Source organism: Numida meleagris, chromosome Z (assembly GCF_002078875.1).
Source record: "Numida meleagris isolate 19003 breed g44 Domestic line chromosome Z, NumMel1.0, whole genome shotgun sequence".
NCBI classification, from domain to species: Eukaryota; Metazoa; Chordata; class Aves; order Galliformes; family Numididae; genus Numida; species Numida meleagris.
This window is the reverse complement of record NC_034438.1, coordinates 72085538-72107904: the sequence shown is the minus strand read 5'-3', so window position 1 is coordinate 72107904 and position 22367 is coordinate 72085538. Positions and strand designations below refer to the sequence as shown.

General features: G+C 39.1%; 2 protein-coding genes across 4 annotated transcripts in view; both read right to left on the bottom strand.

The window, feature by feature from the left end:
- Positions 1-7296, bottom strand: part of MCCC2 (methylcrotonoyl-CoA carboxylase 2) — a 32655-nt gene extending 25359 nt beyond the window's left edge. Inside the window, exons 1-5 of the mRNA XM_021380630.1 lie at positions 7152-7296; positions 4522-4588; positions 1445-1529; positions 1099-1200; positions 389-516 (exon numbers count right to left, since the gene is read on the bottom strand). Coding sequence (XP_021236305.1) covers positions 389-516; positions 1099-1200; positions 1445-1529; positions 4522-4588; positions 7152-7271 — 502 coding nt within the window. The 5' untranslated portion in view covers positions 7272-7296. The remainder of the gene's footprint in view (positions 1-388; positions 517-1098; positions 1201-1444; positions 1530-4521; positions 4589-7151) is intronic.
- The window catches only part of BDP1 (B double prime 1, subunit of RNA polymerase III transcription initiation factor IIIB), a 56820-nt gene continuing 42068 nt past the window's right edge, over positions 7616-22367 (bottom strand). Inside the window, exons 30-41 of one of the 3 annotated variants that reach the window (XM_021380629.1) lie at positions 21808-22033; positions 20703-20860; positions 19916-20054; positions 19166-19337; positions 17914-17974; positions 16224-16410; positions 14752-14968; positions 13854-13896; positions 12708-13002; positions 11115-11313; positions 10288-10437; positions 7616-9534 (exon numbers count right to left, since the gene is read on the bottom strand). In XM_021380629.1, coding sequence (XP_021236304.1) covers positions 10309-10437; positions 11115-11313; positions 12708-13002; positions 13854-13896; positions 14752-14968; positions 16224-16410; positions 17914-17974; positions 19166-19337; positions 19916-20054; positions 20703-20860; positions 21808-22033 — 1826 coding nt within the window. In that variant the 3' untranslated portion in view covers positions 7616-9534; positions 10288-10308. Of the gene's footprint in view, positions 10438-11114; positions 11314-12707; positions 13003-13853; positions 13897-14751; positions 14969-16223; positions 16411-17913; positions 17975-19165; positions 19338-19915; positions 20055-20702; positions 20861-21807; positions 22034-22367 lie in introns of all 3 variants that reach the window. The other 2 variants (XM_021380628.1, XM_021380627.1) reach the window with 2 other exon arrangements.

Sequence of the window (22367 nt, the reverse complement as noted above, 5' to 3'; positions counted from 1 at the left end):
GCTAAGAAAGTTCTATTCTGTAATATATTGAGGACATTTGGACAACGCTACAGGACTGACAGCCCGTGCATGACAGAAGGAAGGAAAATGAATAAAAATGAAGTGGTAAGAGTGGCATGATCACATCTGTATTTTGTGAAACCAGCTCTATTGCAGGGCAGAAAGTACTGCTGAGAAGCTAGCACAGCACGATTTGCCACTAATCTGTAGAAGTAACATGGCATTTTGAAAATGCATCTGGATATGTGCAACTGAAATACATACTTGGTTAGTCAAATCTAAGGACTCATCAGTCTCAGTAATACTTTTTAAAAGAAGCAGCGTTTTATCTAGAGATTATGAGATGCCCTAGACAAGGGTCACTTGCTGTTTCTGCAGTGCAACTTACCCAAATATACGCAAGGCAGATGGTTTTGCATTGCGATTTCTTGAGCACGTAAATGTTTTTTAACAGTGATGGGATAATAGGTACCACCCTTGACAGTTGCATCATTGGCAACAATCAAACATTCCACCCTAAAAATAAAACAAGTTTATGAGAGAAAAATGTGTTTCTAGTAAATAAATACATTTGTTGCTTAAGAGCTGCAACGTGACCAAGACACGTAAAACCTCTGGGATGCTCAAGAGAGCAGCCCTCCTCACCTGCATTCCCTTCCAAGGCACATGGTAACAGCAGTCTCAGCACTAGGACATTCTGCTTCACAGTCCCTTCATTCCCTAAAGTAATGCTGTCTAACGTTGTATTTCTTTTCAACCATAGTTTTAGCAATACTTCTTGTGAGTAAAACTAATTCTCAACATAGAATACGGTCCCACCTTTTGCAAATTGCTTTACTGATACAGTAATCTCTTTATTTCACCAGACAACAGAAAGTCTACGTGTGTCAGACTTTAACAGGTGAAACACTAACTAAAAAAAAAAATCACTTCCTTTTAGATGAGACTGAAAGAATTAAGATGCTAGCTTTGCTGATTTTTTGGATGTCTGAAACAAAATACTAAAAAAAAGCGGCTAGCTGAACACTGGAAACTGACGAAAACTATACCTTCTTGCTTTTCTTATCACCAATAATGTAGATCACTTGTATCTCTCACCCAGATATTCGTCCAATGCCCGTGATAATACCTCCTGCTGGAACCTCTTCATTGCCATACAACTGGTAGCCTGCAAACTGGGAGAACTCCAAAAACGGAGACCTAATAATGACAAATGATTACCGTGACAAGATTTTAAAACTACATCAGCCTAACAGTTACTCGCCAATGAATCTCACCTTTAAGATTCAATTTTTTAAGACATGATTAAAAAACCAGATGAGTATTTCAAAGAACACATCTGTAAAATTCCAAATGGTGATAGAAAATAATGAGAAAATAAGGTTCCTAGAATATTACCTGTGAAAAAGAATTTGATGTGTTTTTAAAAAGAGAAAGTACCTACCCTGGATCAATAAGTCTGTCGATTCTGTCCCTGGGTAACAACTTTCCTCTTGATGTGTGAAGCTTACGAGCTTTTTCTCCACCTCCTGTGATACAAGAGTCATTCATTAGGCTTACTGTGAACACAGACAGATAAATCACCAGTTATATTAAAATTCAGAATGGAAGCACTAAAGAGTTCCCAGTTTTTTATGTACAGGCTTTAATAGTGCACTTAATAAACAACACTTTCCACTTCAAAGAGATTTAAGATAATGATATAAATGCTTGCCTTTCAGAACCTATTACTCCTTCTCTTTTTTACAGCTAGTCTTGAGGCAAAGATTAATAAACACAGTTGACTGAAGCTTTCCCTCACTGCTTGGCCATGAACAGAATGAAAACACAAATTCACAGAGGAAAGCATAGCAGAAAGCAAAATACTCTTTTCTCCGAACAAGTTCAAAATAGCTATGCTGAATCCAATGCTGAAAGACTCAATACAGTGAGGATTCATCTCCTTAGATTACTCCAAAACTGCAAGCAGCAGATCTCAAAAACACAGCTTGTAATATCAAAGTTTACTTATCTATGCTTCATTTCAACCTTTTACTTGAGGCCAACCTAAATCATACCTGTTGCTCTCTACAGCTTTTTGTCATTCAATGCTTGAGACATCTCAGTTTCACATCAGTAGACACATCTCAGACTCTTCATAGCAACAGCTTATCCAAACAGTGTATTTTTGTAGACAGATCACTGATCCCCCTTGTCAACCTAAGATTGTCTCCCCCTGTCCAAAGTAAAGAAGTTACTTTTTTGCTAACATTTCTCCTGAGACTTCTACATTTGTCAGCCAAGCATTGCTACAACAGAGCTGTTAAGCCCATCTGTCAAGCCCTCCCTGTTACCTCCTTCCTTAACCACTACAATGATGTGGTTTATCCTGGCAGGTGCCTGAGCACCATACATTTGTTGGCTCACTCCCCCTCTCGCAGTGGGATAGGGCAGAAAACTGGGGGGAAAAAATGTAGAACTTAAGGGTTGAGATAAGACTACTTACTAAGACAGTGAAAAGGATAATAGCTATGATTTTATATACTTATCAACGTAAATAGCAAGTGGTGCATAAGCAACTGCTTGCCACCTCCTGACTGATGTCCACCTTGCCTCCCAAGCAGCGGAAGAGAAAAACAATCAACTCCTACCCCCTTCAAAACTCCTGCATGATGTCATACGGTACAGAATATCCCTTTATTAAGGGATTAAGTTAAAGTCAGCTGTCCTAATTCTATTCCCTCCCAGCTCCTTGGGCCCTTTGCTGCGAACAGCCTTGGCTCTCTACAACACTGCTCAGCAGCAACTGTAAACACCAATGTGTTATCAACATTCTTTTTGTCCTAGAACCAAAACACAGCATCACATCAGACACTCTAGAGAAAGCAGTTCCATCCCATCTGAAACTAAGACATAGTTTCCCACACAGTAGGCAGGCCAGAAAGCCACAGTTTACTTCTGATGCAGTATGTTCTTTAGGTCTGTACATCCAGCCTAAACCTAAATCTTGCACATTCTTTCTGCACAAGTCTATTAAGATAAAATATTTCATATCTACCCACAAAGCTAATACTCTCATGCAAATTCTCAACACCCCACATCATGACTACCGCACTTGGCAGACACCATCTTGCCTTTCCCATTTACACTTGGAGTGCTGCTGCAAGAACCGTTTTCCATCCTGTGATTTTTGTCAGCTCTGTGCTTTCCCCCTCTTCACACACTAATCATAAATGCTTGCCCTGCAGGTCTTAGAGCCCTTCTATTAGTTTCTCCTCCAGGACCAAGAAGTTCCATCAACACTACAGTAACCTCCATCCTGAAGCTGCCTCCTTAATGATGAAAACAACTTGGTGGCATCTAGCTTGACAATTCCTCTTCAACAGCCCTGCTACAGCGATGTCTATGAAGATTTCAGTGTGATTGCAGATGGGCTATGACTGCTGCTGCTTTTCACAGAGAGTATCTCAGTTGTTTCTTTTGCCTGTCACCAGAAATCTACTTTTTGTTACTTATCACAGCCTGTACATTCTTCAGGGCAAGGATCCTCTTCCTGTTGCTTGGGATTACAAGGTAGACTGCATGGGTTTACAAAAGACCTACCCAACAGAGCAACAAGGAATGAAACATGCATTACAAAGACCTCTGTCAAGAGCTCATTCTCTGAAGGACAGCTCTTAGAAAGAAAAACAGTTTGCAGCTATCCCTCAAAACACTCCAGTGTACTTATCCAATCCCTCTCATATACCTGTAGGACAGGCCACGCAATCATTCTCAAGATACATATTTTAACATTCCGACAGAGCATCCCTGAGATTCTTGTCTCGTTATCATACGATAAGAAAGAACAGGAAAGGTGCAGCAGCAAAGAAGGTCGTGACTGTTAACTCCTAAGTCACACAACTACTGAACAGTCTCTACACTCATAAAAGATGGGGAATCTATGAGATTCATCACATCATGATGACCTATTTTTAATATCCTGCCATTAAATTTATTAAAGAAACATACCTTCCATTGATATTCTAAAATTCTAGCTGATAAAAAATTAAGCAACTCTAAATGCCTAGTTCTTATTATCTACTTTGCTTTCTTTTTGCCTTTCTAGGAATGAAATTAAACTCTTGTTTGATTATATCAGCCTTGCTTTAATTTTTTTTTTCCAGTAATTTATGGATTTGCTGCATTAAGACAGACCTAATCCATCTAGCAAACAAATACATTAACTAAATACTGTGATACACTAGTACCAATGCTAAGGACTTTTCTCTTATTTAAACTGAGTTACTTAAAAAAAAAATCAACTAAATTTTCAACCAACCTAACTTGCATATAAACTCTAAGGTTTTCAGCTGGTGAAAGCAGATTTAAACAGATAACACAAATTTCTGCATGACTATCACAATCCACCTAGTATGCTGTATCTGAATGATCAATAAATATACAACTAAAGGGGAAAAATAATTAAAAAAAAAAAGAAAAGGCACTCTATGTGAAGAATATTTTAAACAAGTATTCTAAAATCTGGACTGGCATACTTACCTAATCTGATTTTTTCTGCTTGTTCTTGGAGTTTAGTTACCAGCACTTTCATTCGTTCATAGTTTTCCTAAACGGGGAAACAAATGCTTCAAGATTAACCAAGAGTGATAGGATGATATTTTAATAAAGAAACATAGAAAACAGTATGTCAGAATTATTTCTTTTCAAAATTTTAATTTAACCTTATTAAGTACTTGTTCTGTATTGTCCTTAAAGAAATAACATTTCCCTACGTCATCCCAAAGCATTTAATAAACAAGCTTCACAAAGACCCTGAGCATGTTTGAACTGTAAAAGCCCACTTCTAAACTTAACGGACCGGAACCAAAATTAGTCATTACAAAATTGAAATGCTATTTTTCAGGTTTTGTTACCTTATTGTTATGCGTTTGTTTGCCTTTTACAAATCCAATTTTGTAAAATAAATCATGAGTACTCAAATGAAGTGCTGCTGTGCCTCTTGTACCAAAAGATGAGCGACCTAGAGTGAATAAACTTGGTAAAAATTTCTGTATTCTCACTATTTAAGTAGAATGCAAATATGAACCACGGCTTTTCAAAAAACAGGAAAGTGTGACCTTGCCAATAGTCCTCTTAGAATAACAAAGACTCTTGTAGCTTTGGTATGAGTTATCTAGTAGACAGCAAACCACCGCTGTCACTGCAGTTGTTTTTACCACTTCTAAGGAATTAAAAAGTGCTCTTCAACCTTAATTTGGCTTTTCAGATATGTTAAGAGCTACGTAACTTCTCTGAAAAGCATAACTGCAACACAGCATAAAGATGTACTAACTGCAGCATAAGCAAAATCGTAATTGTCTTGCATAATTCTCATTTAGAAGATAGTGAAGTGAATGGATACACTTTCTTCCTGGCTTGGCACCAGTAGTGTCTATAGAATTCTGCTCTTAGTGTGAGGGCTCCTAGGAACTCAAAGCAGAATCAAGAACTGAAAGTTACAGACTGATCCTACAGCTAGTGCACGAGCTAAGTGAGTTACTGCCACCTAAGCAAAGCAGCTGTAAGAGCTAATCCTTAGAATCTTTGCACAGATTCTCCTCTGTTTTCCGGATTTTAGACTAACTCACTGCTAAATTACATTCTCGCCTGTCTAGCTTGACAGACAGTTTACATTATGAAGGCCAACCTGTTTGGCTGAGTTCACAGCCAGAAGGGCAAACACTAGCTACAGGAGGCAAGACCTTCATCACATACTGCTAGGCTCTCTTGTGTTTGCACTGTTATTCTCTGCACACCATTATTATTTCAGATCGCTTAAATACCTCACGGCACTTGGTGTTTGTAAAGCGCTATGTACATTTACACTGCACTACAAGTTACAATTATTTCTACCAAATACTAACACAATTAGCTCTATTACTGCTTGAATGACGTAGTGCGCACACACACTACATGCAGGTGGGCTTGTCTAGAAGAGTCAGACTTTTCCTGCCTTGAAGTCTCATTGGAAACTGCTGCCAAAACACGTAAAAGTTGGAAAAAAAATAAAAATTAAAAAAAGGTGCTCTGCAAAGAGTTACCCAGCCTCGGCTTTTGAGATTTACAGGTGCACTCACAAATGCAAACCCACCGACAGCTTAGCTGAGTCAGTGCATTTATGAAACTATTGATTTTTTGCTTATTTGTTTGCAGACACAAATACATGTGCACGTATATAAACACGTTCACGTAATCAAGACTGGCATGTATATATACGCATGCTGCTGTCCTGCAGAAGTTTCTGTAACCCAAGGTTCTGTCCCAAAGCTTGGTTTCTGCAAAACGAAATTCGGAACTGCATGAAGCGTTTCAGCGTTCTTCCTTCACGTGGGGCAAATTCCAAAATGAACATGTCTTCCGAGCAGCTCTGACCCACACACCTCAAACTGCGTTATTCCCTGCCTAACTGTAAACGTCATGTTCATCTTCCAGGTGGAGATGCTGACAAAGCACCATTAATCTAAGACAATTTACAACAGATCCAGACGCTGTGGAAAGAAAAATGTAACTCCACCCGCATCTTCTCCCCTTCCTCCCCCAGGATGACGCCTTCTGCCGGCGCCCTGCTTTCTGGGCACGCACTGTGGAGCATCCCCTCCCCTTCGGCTCAGGAATGAGCCCGCCAACAGCACAAAGTTTCCAGCTCTGGGATCACCGGGCGCCGCTCTCAGCCCGCCGCAAACTCCCTGTCTCCACCTCGTCAGTCAGGTATCAGGTCCTCTACCCTGCCAATGAAGGACCTACAGGCACTCGTGGAAGTAAAAATCCGCAATAAGGCAGACGCATCTTTTCAGGCAGCGCCTTTGAAGTCAGACTGGATAAAGCGCTCCGAATCGGACGTTTATTATAAAGCCGCAGGGAGCAGGCCGCATGGTGACGGTGGGCTGACTCACGCCCGTCCGCCCGCCCCGGTTCCCCAGCGGCGGTGCTGCCCGGCGGCCCGAACGAGGGACCGCAGCATCGCGCTACGGCCGACAGGCGCCGCCGGGCCCCCGCACAGCCGCCGGGCTTGTACCGAGGGACGATTAACTCGGGTCACCGAGAAGCAGCAGCGCCTCGGCGCTAAGGCCCGCCCCGAGCCCCCGCGGCCCGCCGGCAGGAGGGAGCCGGGCCCGCCCGGCCCAGCCTACCTGGTAAAGCGGGGAGCCCGCGTCGGGCCGCGAGCCCACCGCCACCGCCTCGCCGTAGCAGGCGCGGGCCGGGCGGGCGGCCCCGGCGCGGCGCAGGAGGCGGCAGCGGCCCAGCAGCATGGCGGCGCAGCACAGACAGCCCCGCCCGCCGCCACCACTCCCCCCGCCGCAGCCAATGGGCGCGCGGGCCGCCCGTCCTCGGCCGCGCCCAGCGGAGCCCCCCGGGGGCGGTCCGCAGTGGGGAACTCGGGACTGTTGAAACGTGAAATTGAAAAAGAAGATGGAGCTGAACTTACTTGTGAAGAAAAAATAAAAAGCGACGCCCGAAACAAAGCCAACAACAAAGACTGCAGGTGTATTCGTCTGCCTCACGGCGCAAGCATGCCGGTGTGCGGTACGGTGCATTTCTTTATTCCACGCTTTGGATAACACTGCATTTAGAAGGCGGGATAAATATTCAAACATATCGGTAATATAAAATAATTTATTTACATAATTTACATACAGACTGTGACAACTTTCTTTGAAACAGAAAGCGTATACGCGATTATGCAGCTGACAGACACCTTCAGGCAGAAGTCTCGGCCACGCTGCTGTAGAAACGCTAGGTTTAGTCAGCACTGAGATCCCACGGTTCTTTCACTGCGATCCCCTCCACCATGACAGAACACAGCACAACCTTCTCTCGTCTCTGTTCAAACTTGTTCTTTGAAACAAAGTGCAAATGGTTTAATGGAGGGAAAAAAAAGTGTAGCCTCAATTAACAAGATAGATAAGGCACCTTAAATCTTCATTATTTCGTTACTGTTTTTTAGCCTGTAATACAAATGCAAGCCAAACTGTACGCAATGAGAAGCATAATGGTTATCAGCTCATAAAATACTTATGGCAATTATTTCATAGCCAAATCCCCAGAAATGTGTTTTTAGGCTATGTCAGTGCAAAAGGGATTGAAACATGCCACGTGTGTTAAGAACTAAGCACTCGCTTAAATGAAGTATCTACAAGATACACACTGAACTTCATGTATACACTAATCTATTTCATAACGTTTACAGTAAGACAAGACACAAACATTTAAGTGTGTTAGGCAGAACAAAAGATCCAAGATTTCCAAACAGCAGCTGGTGGTGGTGGATTACCTTTGTGTGCGTAGGGTTTTTGTTTGTTCTGTCTTTATCTGACAGTATGCTTTCCAGTAAGTCACGCTGGGACCACCAGCCTTTTCACCACCTCTAGCAGATCTTGTTACAAACTCCATTTGGTTGACAGAGGCCTAGTACAGCAATTAGCAATAGCAGTAGTTTTTCCTTGTATTTTTCCTTATTGACAAAGTTATAAATGTTCCTTCATAAGCACTGCCAAACATTCTCAAACTTCATGAAGTATTTCAAAATTCAGTATAATTACATGAGAACATCTGCAAGTAAACTATTAACCAGCCCCAAACTGAAGACGGGTTTCTGCCGAGCATAATACAATTCAAATTTCTCTTTTATAACAATTTCTTTTGCAAAAATACTTGCTGTTATTAAGTAACTGGAGAAAAAGGTGGACTACTTACATCTACATGCTCATTTTCGTGTAATAAAGTTTAAGAATCACTTAACCTTTTAGTGGCCACCTGAAAGAACTCAAAACAACTTTTCTATTTCAACAAGATAATTTTCCTAAGCAAGAAAACAAGCTAAAATCTCAAGGTGCACCAAAATTCTACGGTGAGTTTCAGTACAAGTAGACCTGGAACATGAGGAAAATGGTTCAAATTCAACTGCTTCCAAGTAGCAAATCCTTAAAGCAACCTCACTGTTGCTTAAATTCAGTTGTTTGTGATGCTTCAGACAAGTGAAACAAATGACATCACTACAGACATATACACCTACGTGTAGAAACAAGAAGAAATGGCACCTAACCCCTTTGTTTTCAAATTTAGAAGATGTCCTGGTTCCAGCCGAGACAATGTTGACAGCACAGCTGTGGTTCTTGCTGAGAGACGTATGCAATCCCAGGGCTTGGTGGGGAAGAGCCACCACACAGGAGGGAGCCAGGATGGCTGGCCTGAATTAAGCAGGGGGTTTATTCCATCCCACGCGACATCATGCAGAAGGCTGTAAAGATGTGGGGAAGGGGCCACTGCTTGTGGTTGGCTGGGCATCAGTCAGCAGGCAGTGAGACCTTGTGCTGCTAGCAGGGCGTCAGCCGGCATGCGGTTGTTGGGTGGTGAGTGATAAGTAGTTGCATTGTGGAGATTTTTATCTGTTATTGCATGTTTGAGTTCGTTTTCCTTTTCTGTCTTAGTAAATCGTATTTATCTCAACCCACGATTTCTGTTGCGTTTCCAGTTCTCTCCCTCATCCCACTTTGCGTGGAGCTTAACTGCCTGCTGGGTTGAACCACAACAGAAGGAAACTGGCATTTATATTAAGAAACATTAACCTCTTCCTCTCATTCCAATAGGACAGTTCCAAAGATGATCACTGTGTAAATGAAATGTTTTTCAGGGTTTTCCGCTATACACTTTAAAGGAGCTAAAGTCATTTGGCTTTTCAGGCTAGGGTCTTCTAACTTATGTAAGACTTCTTAAATACAAAAATACGTAATTTGGAGATGCTAATAAAAATACCTGCAGTGCTGAACAGACCTATGTATTTATTATGGTACTTTCAGTATTTGCATCCTGATATACTAAGATTACACTTTAAATAGAAGGTTCATTTCTCCTGCTAACATACTAATACAGCATACTTCACAAAAAGAAGTAAAGAACTTGTATAGTCAGTACCACAAAAAATAGCATTAAATTCAAAGGAACAGCTGTCACAAGAATAAGCGTTTTTTGCATTGCACTTTTCTGGAAGACAATCATGCACCCATTATCAAAATCCAAACAAGTGAAAATTAATCCTGCAGCCACTGTTCTGGTCCATTGACACCAACATAGGAGTTTAGGTTATGTCAAGCTTTTGAAAGCATCCAGTTTACTTTAGAAGAAAATGATTCAATTCTCAACAGTAATTGGTGGTTTTTGATGGTAAATTAATATTGTTTAGCATAATTCATATTAAATAAGTAATGTTTTCATAAAAAATATTAACTTTTTATTTAGTACTAAGATTTATTTGTACTAAGATCCCACCATTTTTATAAAGCCAATTTGCTATTCTGGGTCATCTACTTCCATAAAGATGTCACTGAAAAAATACTCAGAGATTTTGGTTGGCTCCTCTTCGTTCTCTTGGTCTTCAGCAGAATGGGGAGGCTTCTCAGATGGTTCTTTATTTGGAACCTAACAGAAAAAGAAAAGGCTACTCTTAACAGAGTGTGTGTGCACGCACGTGTAAGCATGTGTAGATGCTTGTGCTGCCAATTCAGATAGAAACATTACATTAAAAAATTAGGAATTATTGGAAAAAGGAAAACAAGTAGATTCCCTTCTTATCTTCTGCTGACACCAGGAATATTTCTGCAGCAAAAACTGATGAAGATTTTGATGGACTATGTACTGGGCAGCTGTCATTCCCTTTAGAACGACTTCACATATTTGCTGTGGGTGTCAATTTAAACAGAGAAGTATTGCTACAAGGTAATTGAAAGTCATAAAACTTCACAGGATAACCATCTTGTACCTACACACGTTAACACAGTTATCAGCAGAAGCCCTCACAGCTTCATCCATTTCTTGAAGGAATGTACAAACCTTATGCAACTTCTGCAAAAGTAACAGGAGTAGAAAAATGGGCCACAACTCTCAGAGAAACCAAAACATTCACAGACATACATGCACAGAGAAAGCAACTCAGTTCCCTCGTAAGTTTCCTAGATGTGCACAGGTTAGAATCTATTCTCTGCAGCACCAAACTCTCTCCAAGCTTGAACACAACATGCCCCCTACTCACTCTTGAAACAACTGATTCATTGTTTCTCACATTTTAAAAATGCAAAGACATTCAGAAGCAAACATACCGTAACTACAGCATCAGTGGTTACATTGTCATTCTCCACAAATGATGATGTGCTTCCAGAGGGAACGGAACAAGATTCCCTATCATCCTTATTGGATGGAGTTGATTTTTTCGGACTTTGCTTTGTGGTCCCAGTCTGTGGGCTCGCGATCTTTCCTCTCTTTCTTTGCATTTCTTCTGCAGTTTCAGAACTACTTTTTCTGCAAATTAAAAATAAAAATCCCAGTGGTTTTCATCCATTCCTGCTCAAAGAAAATACAGTCAGAATGTAATATGAATCGATCCATAAAAGCGATATGTAAGTAGTATTACAGGAATCCAGTTCATGATACAGCAAACACACACCTCAGAGATGCTTGAAAACTCTTAAGGAAAAAAAACAAGGAGTTATCCCAAGAAGGACTTTGGTATTACCAATTATTCTGGCACATGAGGAGTTTACACAGGGTTAGAGGAACACTTAAGAACTTGAGAATAAGAATTCTCACCCTTGAGAATATGTCACTTGTCTCTGAACTAGAGCCTGTAACTACCAGATCTTCAGGAAGATTTCTGGGAGGAACAGAGACATAGACCTGAACGAAGAATTCAGAAGAGCACCCTTAATGTAATCAATGGAAAAAAACAAACATGATTCCCAAGGACAGGACTACATCAGACTCTCTTAGACTATCTACACCAGAAAGAAGAATCCCTGCTGCAGGGCTTCAGCCTGTTGTTAGCATCATACCTAATGTTATGTAGAGAAACAGAGAAGTCGCAGTGATGAGGGAAGTACAGAGGAAGTACAGACTGTATCAAAGCTACTTTTCATGTTGCTAAGAATTTACAGCTTAGGGAGTAAACTTGAAAGCAAGGATTCTTAATTTCAATGCACTGTTACCCAGCTGCTGTAGATATCCATGATACAAATAACCAGTTTTGTTTGGTACATAAATATAATGAAAAAGCAAGTAACAGGATCAGGACAGACTTGTGGAGCACCAGTCAAAACCAGTGAGCAGAAGTACAACAGAGAGAAGAAACTAAAAAATTGAACTACTATAGAAAGGCATATTAAAACAAGAAAACACAATCCAAATAGCTGGATAGACAGGTAAGAACAATATCCTCTGAGCTGTCAGGCTAGAAAGTCCTGTGGTGAAAAGACACAAATTAATACCTGTAGAAATTTAGTGAGTGCTACATCAGAACCAAATCTTATTGGCAGAGGGAGAAAAATAATAAGAAATGGATGGGTGCATATATCTAAGCATTAGACTGAGCTAAGAAAAACAATTTTCCTAAGTCTGTATTATAGCGTCGTGAATGTTTGTCTCAAGAGAGGCATCTGTCAGTGCCTAAACAGATGTATCATACATCAGTAACACCCCTTGGTCAATCTGCCCATTTAATGGCTGAAACACTTCAAATTTCAAAGGAGACAGTTTGATCCTTTTTAATTTCTGAGGAGGATAGACCCGTAATTCTTATAGGTCACAAACCAGGGTAGTGCCATTCTTGTAATACTAAGTGGAAAGAAAATATCAGTAACTCAATATGGAAAAAAATGTCTCGCTCACAGAAAAGGCTGACAAAAACATTCCATAGATACCTGAGTAATGGAGTTTTTGAAGATTCTGTTAGACTTTCAGTACGTTCCAACTGTGCTGCTTCATGCACATCTCCCAGTTTTCCTTGTGCACTTATTTCTGTTTTTCTGCTGAAGGTTGACCTAGATGTTACTTCCTCTTCTTGACTGGATGCTAAATTGAGAAATGATGCTTTTCCTAAATTCTCTGAAGTTTCACACTGGCTTCTCTCATCTGCTGGTGAAATAGACTCAGACAGCAAGGCAGAAGTAAGTGCAGTTTTCTTTGCTGAAGCCCCTGCTTTTTGAAAAGGATTACCTGTAAAAGAATTGAGAGTAATTAAAAAACTTCAGTTAGTCACTTTCATTGAAAACACCGTAGTATAAAAGAGGAGTGTGATGTTAAAACGGCTTAAAAGATGAGGGCTAATTTTTTTTTTTTGTCATTTTCTTATTTTGAAACCACCATTTAGACTTAATTCACAACCTACTTTTAGAGTTTGTAAAATCTTACAGATGTTATGTGGAAAAGCTGGAGGATATTTAGTTTTATAGCTGCACCCCCAATCTTTACAGCACACAACAGAGCTTAGTCAAATCATCTAGCTGTTTAAAATTCCACACTCTCTCTTTCAAGTTTACTTCAGCACCAAGAAGTAGCTCTCCAAATCTTTCAGAGGCTCAGCTGATTGAAAGCTGTACTGTCAGGAATTCTGTTTTGCTTGATTTCTTCAGAGACTGATTAAACTGTGCATGTATTTTTTAAAAGACTAATACAAAATTAGAAATGAATTGTGTTATAGACCGGTAAGATAACATTCAGACTTTTGGTTATTAGCGTCCTCCAGCAAGGGAAAATATTTGCTAAGCAGAAGGTAACAGCTTTGGTCCAAAATCTCCCGACATTCACAAGTAGAGTAACTACAGTGTTGCTCTTAGAACCATTACAAACCATTATTAAATTAACAGCCAGCTATGTAGTACAACACTAAATTTAATTTATAGCGGAAACCATGAAACTGAGGTATTAGGGTATTACTGGAAAAATTCCTTTCTGCTTTTAAATTAGCTGCAGACAGGACCACTTAGGATAATGACAAATATTAAGCTGTGGTGTATTATGCATTTAGATTAGTTATGACTTGCTTTTACAAGTTTAAATTTACCTACCAGAAGTTCTTGTATGAGTATTTGTGGAATTACTTGAATAACCCTGTATTAAAAAAAAAATAAAAAATTTATCTCACTATTCAAGAAACAATAGAAGTTGATGAAGGCACATTGTGCATGTACACTTTAAGAATAAATAATGAGTGATAAAGAATAAATCTTCAGCAGAGTATAATTCACCAGTTAACTCATTTCACAAAAGTGAATCATAGAAGTGATTCAAGACGAGGATGTCAAGATGAGAGGTCAGTGAAGGAGGAGCAAGTTTTATCCAGTCCTTCCTAGAAAAGCTCTCTGAATCATATGCGAAATTATTGCTCGTTCCCTGACACAGTCACACTACAAAATCCTAGCCTGCTCACAGAAATTAATGGTAGTCAATCCAACAAGCTGTGTCATACTGGAAAAGCACAGAGAGAAGCCAAAACAGGCTGGCCATTTTTTCTTTGCAGGTGTTCTTTTGGACTGGTGCCCAGTAGGTAAAAAATGTCATGAACATATCTAACAACTTCTTTCTGTAATAGACACCAGCAGGAACCATAATGTCATCAACTTAATCTGCACTGTCTACCAGTCATCCAGTCAGAGCTTTCCCTCCTGCAACGTTCTTGTCAGAAAGGTTGCAGTGAATGAACCAAATAATAAGATGTATTATCAGTCTGCATACTAGAAAGCCTAATAAAAATATCCAAGAGTCAACGGATTCTCAAAAAACAACAGTCTAAAAACTGTTCTGGCGTTCAAAGCACAAAGGAATCTATAGATGTCAATTTGCCTTTGAAATTGTACAGGTAAGTCACTTTGTTCAACTCTAATGATAGTTAAAATGCTCTACTATCATTAAGTGTTAAGCACCTACACTGTGCATAAAGACATTGCTACCAGATTACTTTCTCACCTGACAAGGGCTTTCCACGTTACCCTCCACTGCAGCAGATATGCTTTTCTTGACAGGAGGAAAATCGTTTTCAGCAAGCTCAGCAGCTGACCTTTTTTGCGCTGTCCGCACCGAATTTAGAACAGGCTCTACTGAAGCACTCTGTTGTCGTTTGGTTTCCATACTGCTGTTTGAACATTCACCAAGTTCATCAGCTGCAGGTGTCGAGGATCCAGTGCTGTTTATATAAAGTCATAATTGTGACTTGTTAGGGTCAACCCAGCTGGCAGTGCAGCATGACACAGCCATTTGCTTCCTCCTCCCAATGGCATGGGCAAGAGAATCAGAAAAAACACCAAAACTGTTTAGATATGAGTTTAGATAATGAGGGTTTAATAGCACAGAAATGGGATGGAAAACAGTAACAGTAATGATAAAAGAACGTACATAAAAAGTGATTCACGATGCCCACTGTGCCACAGATACTGTCCCAACCAACTCCCCCAGTTTTATTGTTCAGCATATGGCACGGGACATCTCTTTGGTCAGTTTGGGTCAACTGTCCTGGCTATGTCTTCTCCCAGGACACTGTGCACCCCTAGACTGCTTGCTGGCAGGGCAGCACAAGAAGTAGAAATCCAAAACCCTGCCCTACACCAGCTACCAGGAAGAAAAATTAACTCTATCCCAGCAAAAACCAGGATGTGACTGTAAAATAAGCCAAAATTTACCTTGTAGAACATTTCTGTATGACAGTTACACATGAATCTTTGATAATACTCATTCCTACTTAGAGTCAGTATGGGCATCAAGTGTACTATTTACCATCAAGAAACATTTTGCTGCACTATCTTAAGGCAAGTTAGAGAAATGAATTTTTCTAGTTACAGTCAAATCCAATTACTTTAGAAGCTATTCTATTTGAACTTCATTTGATACTTCCACAAAAAGAGTTGACTAACTGCCCTAAATAGTCCCAAAATACAATATTATTTATATGTGCAGCTGAATCTTGATTTTCATCCTCTCCTTGTCCCTCCTGGTATGATCCCAAAAGAGAGAGAAATCTCAGGCAGTGGCAGAGATTAGGGAAATAATGTAAAGAAGTAAGGAAACAGTGACATAGAAGATATACCCTAACTCTGCCTGTCAGAAATTCTGTTTATCAGCAGTAGTTCCACAGGAGTTAGAATTCTTACATTGTGTAGCCAAAATTCACTCTTAAAGATCTATCCACTCAATAACATTAAAATCTCAGCTCACAGGGCTAAGTCCTCTACATCACACCTGTTGTTTTTACCTGAGAACTTACATAAATACAGTAGTACTTTTTAAAGAATTGCAACACTTACTATACCTCAGAATTTTTTCCTTTGATTTTTTTCCCCTTCTTCCCAAGCTGAACAGATTTAATTCCAACCGCAATGTTGAAATAATTCAGTTATGTTGCATTGAAGAATACTCCTACTACATTTAAGCTCAAAAATATTTACCTCTCCACTTCAGTCAAGCTGGTTCCACTTGATTTCACTGGACTGATAAGTATAGGTGCTGGTAGTAATGGTTCTGAAGTTTGTTCCTGCAAAGCAGACGTATCGAACTCTTCTGAGTCAGCAAGGATTTCCACCAATGTTAAAATGAATGTCTGTTCTTCCTCTGGACATCTATGATCATCACTCGCTACCATAATTTTCCAGGGAAATAAAAAAGTAACAAAAAATCTATTATTCAAGTTTAAAATCATACTGTTCTCTTCTTTATGCCCTCCCCACATTGAGTAATGAGCGTTTACATGCTCATTTGTCCATGAAAGAAGGCACTGGGGATATCCTTCACACAATACACTTGCTTTCTTCTGAGATCAGATACTCATTATCACTCTCTGGACCTCATTCACTGCAGTAGAATACTTACTATCCCTCAGAAGGAAGACTAAGAATGCCTAGTAGGGATGAAGCCTTTAAGATAAGTGTACTAGCAATAAAGAACAATTTGTTGTTTAATCAAACCTGTGTAACTGTGGTGGTCACACGGCCTTCTGTCTCTGTACTACTGTGAGCTATTAAGAGTTACTTCTTAAAGTGACAGAAGTCTGCTGTCGTTTTTTTTTGTGGGTTTTCTTTGTGGGTTTTTTTTTTTAATCAACTATAGTGTTTTTCTCCCTTCCCCACTGACTTGCAGAAGACCTAAGAAGTGCTACTGTGAATGTAATAAATGAGAAATAAAATTGATTTAGTCAAAAAGATGGGCATTAACAGAAAACTGCCAACTGCTATTAAAATGAATCTTAGGAGATAACGTTTCTAAAGGTTTTTCAAAAATAGAAAGCAACAGTGTTGCTCCATTACTGAAGACGGCTCTACTTTTTAATGATGTAGAGCTGTTATTCTAACCTTAACTCACTTTGATTTTTTTATCTAATTAAACATGATTTAAAATGTTCTGCAAGAAGCAACAACAGAGCACAGTGACGGACATCTGAAAATAAATATTAACCCTACATTTTGCACATGCCTGCGAATTTGGCAGGAAGACTGCAGTCTGCATGAAGAAAGTATTTTGGGCTTCTAACACTGATTTTCCCATATCTTAGTGAAATATTAGTTCCAAACCTCCAAGCTCTGTTTCAATTTGTTTTATTGACAAGCAGCTATCACCTCGGCACCCTCCATCACTTTTAATCAGCTAGCAGCTGAAGAGGAAAGTTTGTTTTCTTCCATTATCATCCTCTCTTCTCCTTTTTCCTCTTGCTCTATGCTTGCACCGTCCAGCCCACCTATTCACATTCACTAAGCTACTGGAAAAATACACAGGCTTTCTCCCTCTACCACCTTCAGTTTTTGAGAGGAAAGTGAGTCAGTCTCAGGAAGAGCTCTAACAAATGCTAAACCCAGCAAAGGTAAGCAGCAGGAGCTCACTGCAGGAAGGAAAGAGCAAGAACTTCCCCTTCTATTAATATCTAAGCTTAAGGAGTCATCCCTAAAGTTCCCAAGTCTAGTTTGCATTAATGAAATCTAAACAAGAGGCAAGAGTGGGGAATGGCACTATGCTGTTGGTCCTTCTGTTTGTTCATTAAGCAGATTATTCAATCATGACAAAACACTTTTTTTTTTTTTTAATCTTTGCATAACTGCAAGATACACAAGTTTTTTTGCTAACTTGAAGTATCGGTGCGCATTATACCTGAAGTCTCTTCTGTGCTGCTTGTAAGTTGCTGTTCACAATCCCGAGCATGTGTTTCATTCTAGAAATGAAATATTTGAAATAAAATAAGTCGGTAAGCTTGACAAATAACTCTACACAATGAGAAAGAAACAAAGCATGTCAAATGCTGAACAGCCAGAAAATCTAAAATTGCATTTTCTCAGCTTTTGCTTCTAGGTGTTCTAGGTTAAAGGATACCAGACTGACAAGAACAAGGAGCACTTGGGCAATATATAATTCAAATGCAGCTCACTGTCTATATGGATGATTTGTTGAAATGAATTTATATTTCCCACAGCACAACTCTGTCACTGATGACTCACATAACAAATTGCTCTAAGAACATAAATTCCCCAACCATTACAAAACAACAGTGTGCCAAAGAAAAACACTGAGCTTTGCAACACATCTATCCTTTGTCTTCTATAGGATGTTTCTTTGCTTAGAAAAGGAATACTCCACTGCAAGCTGCCTCCTCCTATCGTTTCTGTCACTCCAGTATGAGCACAATTTTTTTTGCACTCTGTTCTACACAAAGATCAGCACTGACACATCTACAGGTTGCACTGAGGAAACAAGTTTCTGCTCTTCAGCTGTTCCACAGTAACAGCAAGTACGCTGGTATCAAGCAATGCTGGAGGTCTTGAAGGAAGTGTGAACAAACCCCCTCAGGAAAAAGTAAGATACTTATTTATGCTAGAACAGCATAAACCACTGCAGAACTAAAGATGTGAAATACATTCATTACCATGGCCAAATAAGCACATGTAAAAGTTAGTTACGTCTAGAAATAAATGGGAAAGAGTACAACAAAGGATAAAGTTTATTTAAACAAAAGTAAGTTTGTTTTAAGCAAAGCAAATGAAGGTGACAATGAAAATGCAGAGTCCCAGCAGTACATAATTTGAGTTTAAAGAGGTGTAACAGTAAGAGGCCAGACTGAATGACACTGGAGTCATAGGTACTTCTTCCATCAAAACTCTGAGAAATCCTCAACATTTTGTTAAGAAGTATCATTGATTGCTGAAATCCTAAAAACTGAGGCTTGCAAAGATGGGGCTTGCTGGAATGACTGAGTATTGTTGTGTGGGGAAAAAAAAAAAGGTTTCATTCACCATTTGAAATACCAGGTCTGTAAAACAGATGAGCACATTTGCACTGAAAACTACCTCCCTCTACAGAGCTTAAGAAACCGGGCACTTCCAGACTGCAGTTAAATTAAATTACTTACCTGAGGAAAGCTGACTGCACATTGACTATCCTTGGCAGGACAAGGATTTTGCAGAGCTGGTCTGTCCACAGAACTTTCATCCAGATAATCCTCTAGTCCAAGGTGAGATTTCTCACATTCTGGTGACAAGTTCCCTGAAGTTCCACAAACATCTTTCATCTCTTCCCGTGTGCTGTAATACGCATAGCCAGTTAGTTTGAAACCAATTAAGGGTACGCTGTGTATGGGCTAAACTCTGTATAATATGATTTGAATTATGCAAATGTGAAGCTTACATATGTAGAGAGAAGCAGAGCACCTGTTTAAAAATTACTAAAGAACAAGCATAACCTTCAAACAAATCTACATAAAGTATTTCAGCAAAAAGCCTCCCTACCACCAACTTGAGACTTTACGAATAAAGGCATGACCAAGCAAGAAGCCTCAGAAGCTCATTAGTGCTTTCAAATTGATCAACTCTGCAACATTTCCTTCCAGACGCAGTTTAATGGCAGACAGTTAAGTAGCAAGCTGATTAGTAAGTATCGAAACAGCAAGCACAAATTAATGTTTACCCCCAGAGTTTTAAGGTAACATCCAAGAAATAAAAACCTTAAAAACAGAAGTCTAAATTAAACTTCTATGCATTAACACACATACAATGTCCATAAGCATGCAATTTCCATCGTAAGTGTGCTACACATACACCTCAGCTGCTTATTTTAGATGTCTCTCAGAATAAAGTAGTATTAGCTGATGATTTCTTCCTACCTCTCTTTGTTGTCCATTTGCTTGACAAGTTCCATACTAGTTGCAAAATTTTGAAGAACTGAAGTATCCCTTGAAGTTGGTCCAACCCTGACCTGTTCTGCCTTCTGCGTTTCTGTAGTACCTCTCAAGTCCGTAGACTCTAAGATACACAAAGATAAGTTATGTTACATATCTGTATTTTCTTGTACATAATTTTTACATATAAGTTTTTGCACTTAAAAACGCATATAATATGTAGAACTGTATAAACATACATACTAAAGTTTACTCTAATACACATCATATACATACATTTTATATTAAAAATGCTGGTATATATATAGATTAAAATTAATATCTCATATTTATGATACACACATATATCATCTTGCCTTGGTATTCTGTGCTCTCTGCCAGAGCCACGGAGATAATTAAAAACTAAAAATCTTGAACACCTTACATACCACTGCTTTCTGTAATTGCTTTAAGAATACCAAAACTATTCTGTACATCTCCCCTTTTGGTTTTGATGGAAGGCAAAGACAGTAATAACAGAAAGAAAGCACACGGTACTGTATTTCTGTCATTGCCAGCCCAGAAATTGATATTCACATTGCATTTAATTTTAAATCGAGGCTTTTGTTTTTGTTTAAAACTACCATAAGTGAGTATCTTGTGTTACAGAAGTGATGCATAATCTGTGAACATGAATTGGAAAAATCCTTTCCGCTTAGTTTTATGTTATAAAGAGCCATGAATCCATTAGAAGAAACTATTTTCAAAACCCTAGGATAAGAAACAGGCTTACCACTTCCATCGCAGACTAGTTGTTCCGTAACTACATTTGTATTAAGAGGCTTCTGAATTACACTTTCGTTAGACTTCAGTACTCCAGTGTTTGGATTTGACTCCTGGAGTTCGCATCTTTTCGGTCTCATACTACTCACAATAGGCAGAGAGCTATTGCTAAAGGTAAGAAGAAATGCCATCAACATAGCTCTTGATTTCTTGACAGCTAGCAGTGAGATAAAATTAGCATTTTCAGCAAAGACCATTGTACAAAAAAGATGAGAGAGGTAAAATAGATGACAGTGAACAGATGAAATACAGACTGCAGCTGACAGAGGAGGCATTATTAGGCAGAACAATAAAATAAACATCAGCTACATTGGTAGCTGGAACAAGTAAGTTTATTGCAAACTATTACGTTCTCTATCAAAATAACTGAAACATTTAAAAATTTGAGATGATCAGTGATCTAACACTGATCACATGCTATTAAGTTCTGGTTAAAAATATGATAAAAGAACTGTTGAACTTAAAGTAAAAACTTCAAGTACGGTTTTTCAGAAGAGGACAAGCAGATAATTTGTTCAAGCAGTCAACAGTCTTCCAAATAACAGAACATGATGATTACTAGATTTTTTTCTGAAAAAGTGTTCCATCAAGCTATTTTTAACTTCTAAGAATATTTGAGTAAAATTGAAAAACACAATGATAGAAGATCACTGCTCCTTGATATCCATTTCTTCTAGATGTAGAGTGCAGTAGCAGTGACACTTAAGCAATTTGCCTTGGCCCAATTAGCCATAAAGTACTTGGGAAAATGATCTTAAGGATTAGCTGCAATTTCATACCAAGAAAGTTCTATCATTCTTCCCTCCCAAACATAAATTAACTTCTGGAGTGAAGAATAAATTTCACATCTCTCAAATCACATACCAACATCTCAAAAATTATAAAGAAAAGACAAGGGTGGGGGTTCCATATTACATTGAAAATTACCTAAACTGAGAAATTTTCACTAAAGCAAGACTGCTTGCAATTCAGAAAAAACTTGCAGAGAGAACCCTGCAAAAGTAAGCAGTGTCAGGGGATTTATCTCTATAAATTAATTGAAGTAGTGATTTAACCTGGTATCTGTTGCGTTTTTCTCAAAATATTCTTCAACAGCTGTTCCTGCATCAGTGCTCTGATTCTCTACATTAATATTGCTTCCATCCTTGCAAGGGTCCTTGGCAGAAGTAGCTGAAGAAACTACATGCTGATTAGGAGCTCTGTTTTGCTCTGAGTCACCATGGGTCACAAGGCTATTGGCCACGTTCAGTTCATCTTGTGCAGGTAACATGCATGTCCATTCTAGTTAGAACAGCAAACAAAACAGAATAGCATAATTTAAAAGATAAATTAATACTCAACAATGGAAGTAGATGATAAATTCTTTAAGAAAATCTACCAAAAACTAGACTAAAAACCTGGTAATTTTAGGTTACAGCTAGTCAGAGGGAAAGATCTATGTTTCAATTTAAAGGCCTGGAAAGATCACTTACGTCCATTTAGCCCCAGATCCTCTCTTTTGTCCAATCTGTGTAGCCAACATAGATCAATTAAAACATGTCCTTCCTTACACAGCTCTCAGAAACACACAATGATGTAGTTGGTACTACCCAGTAAGGTGCTTTGCTCTTCCATC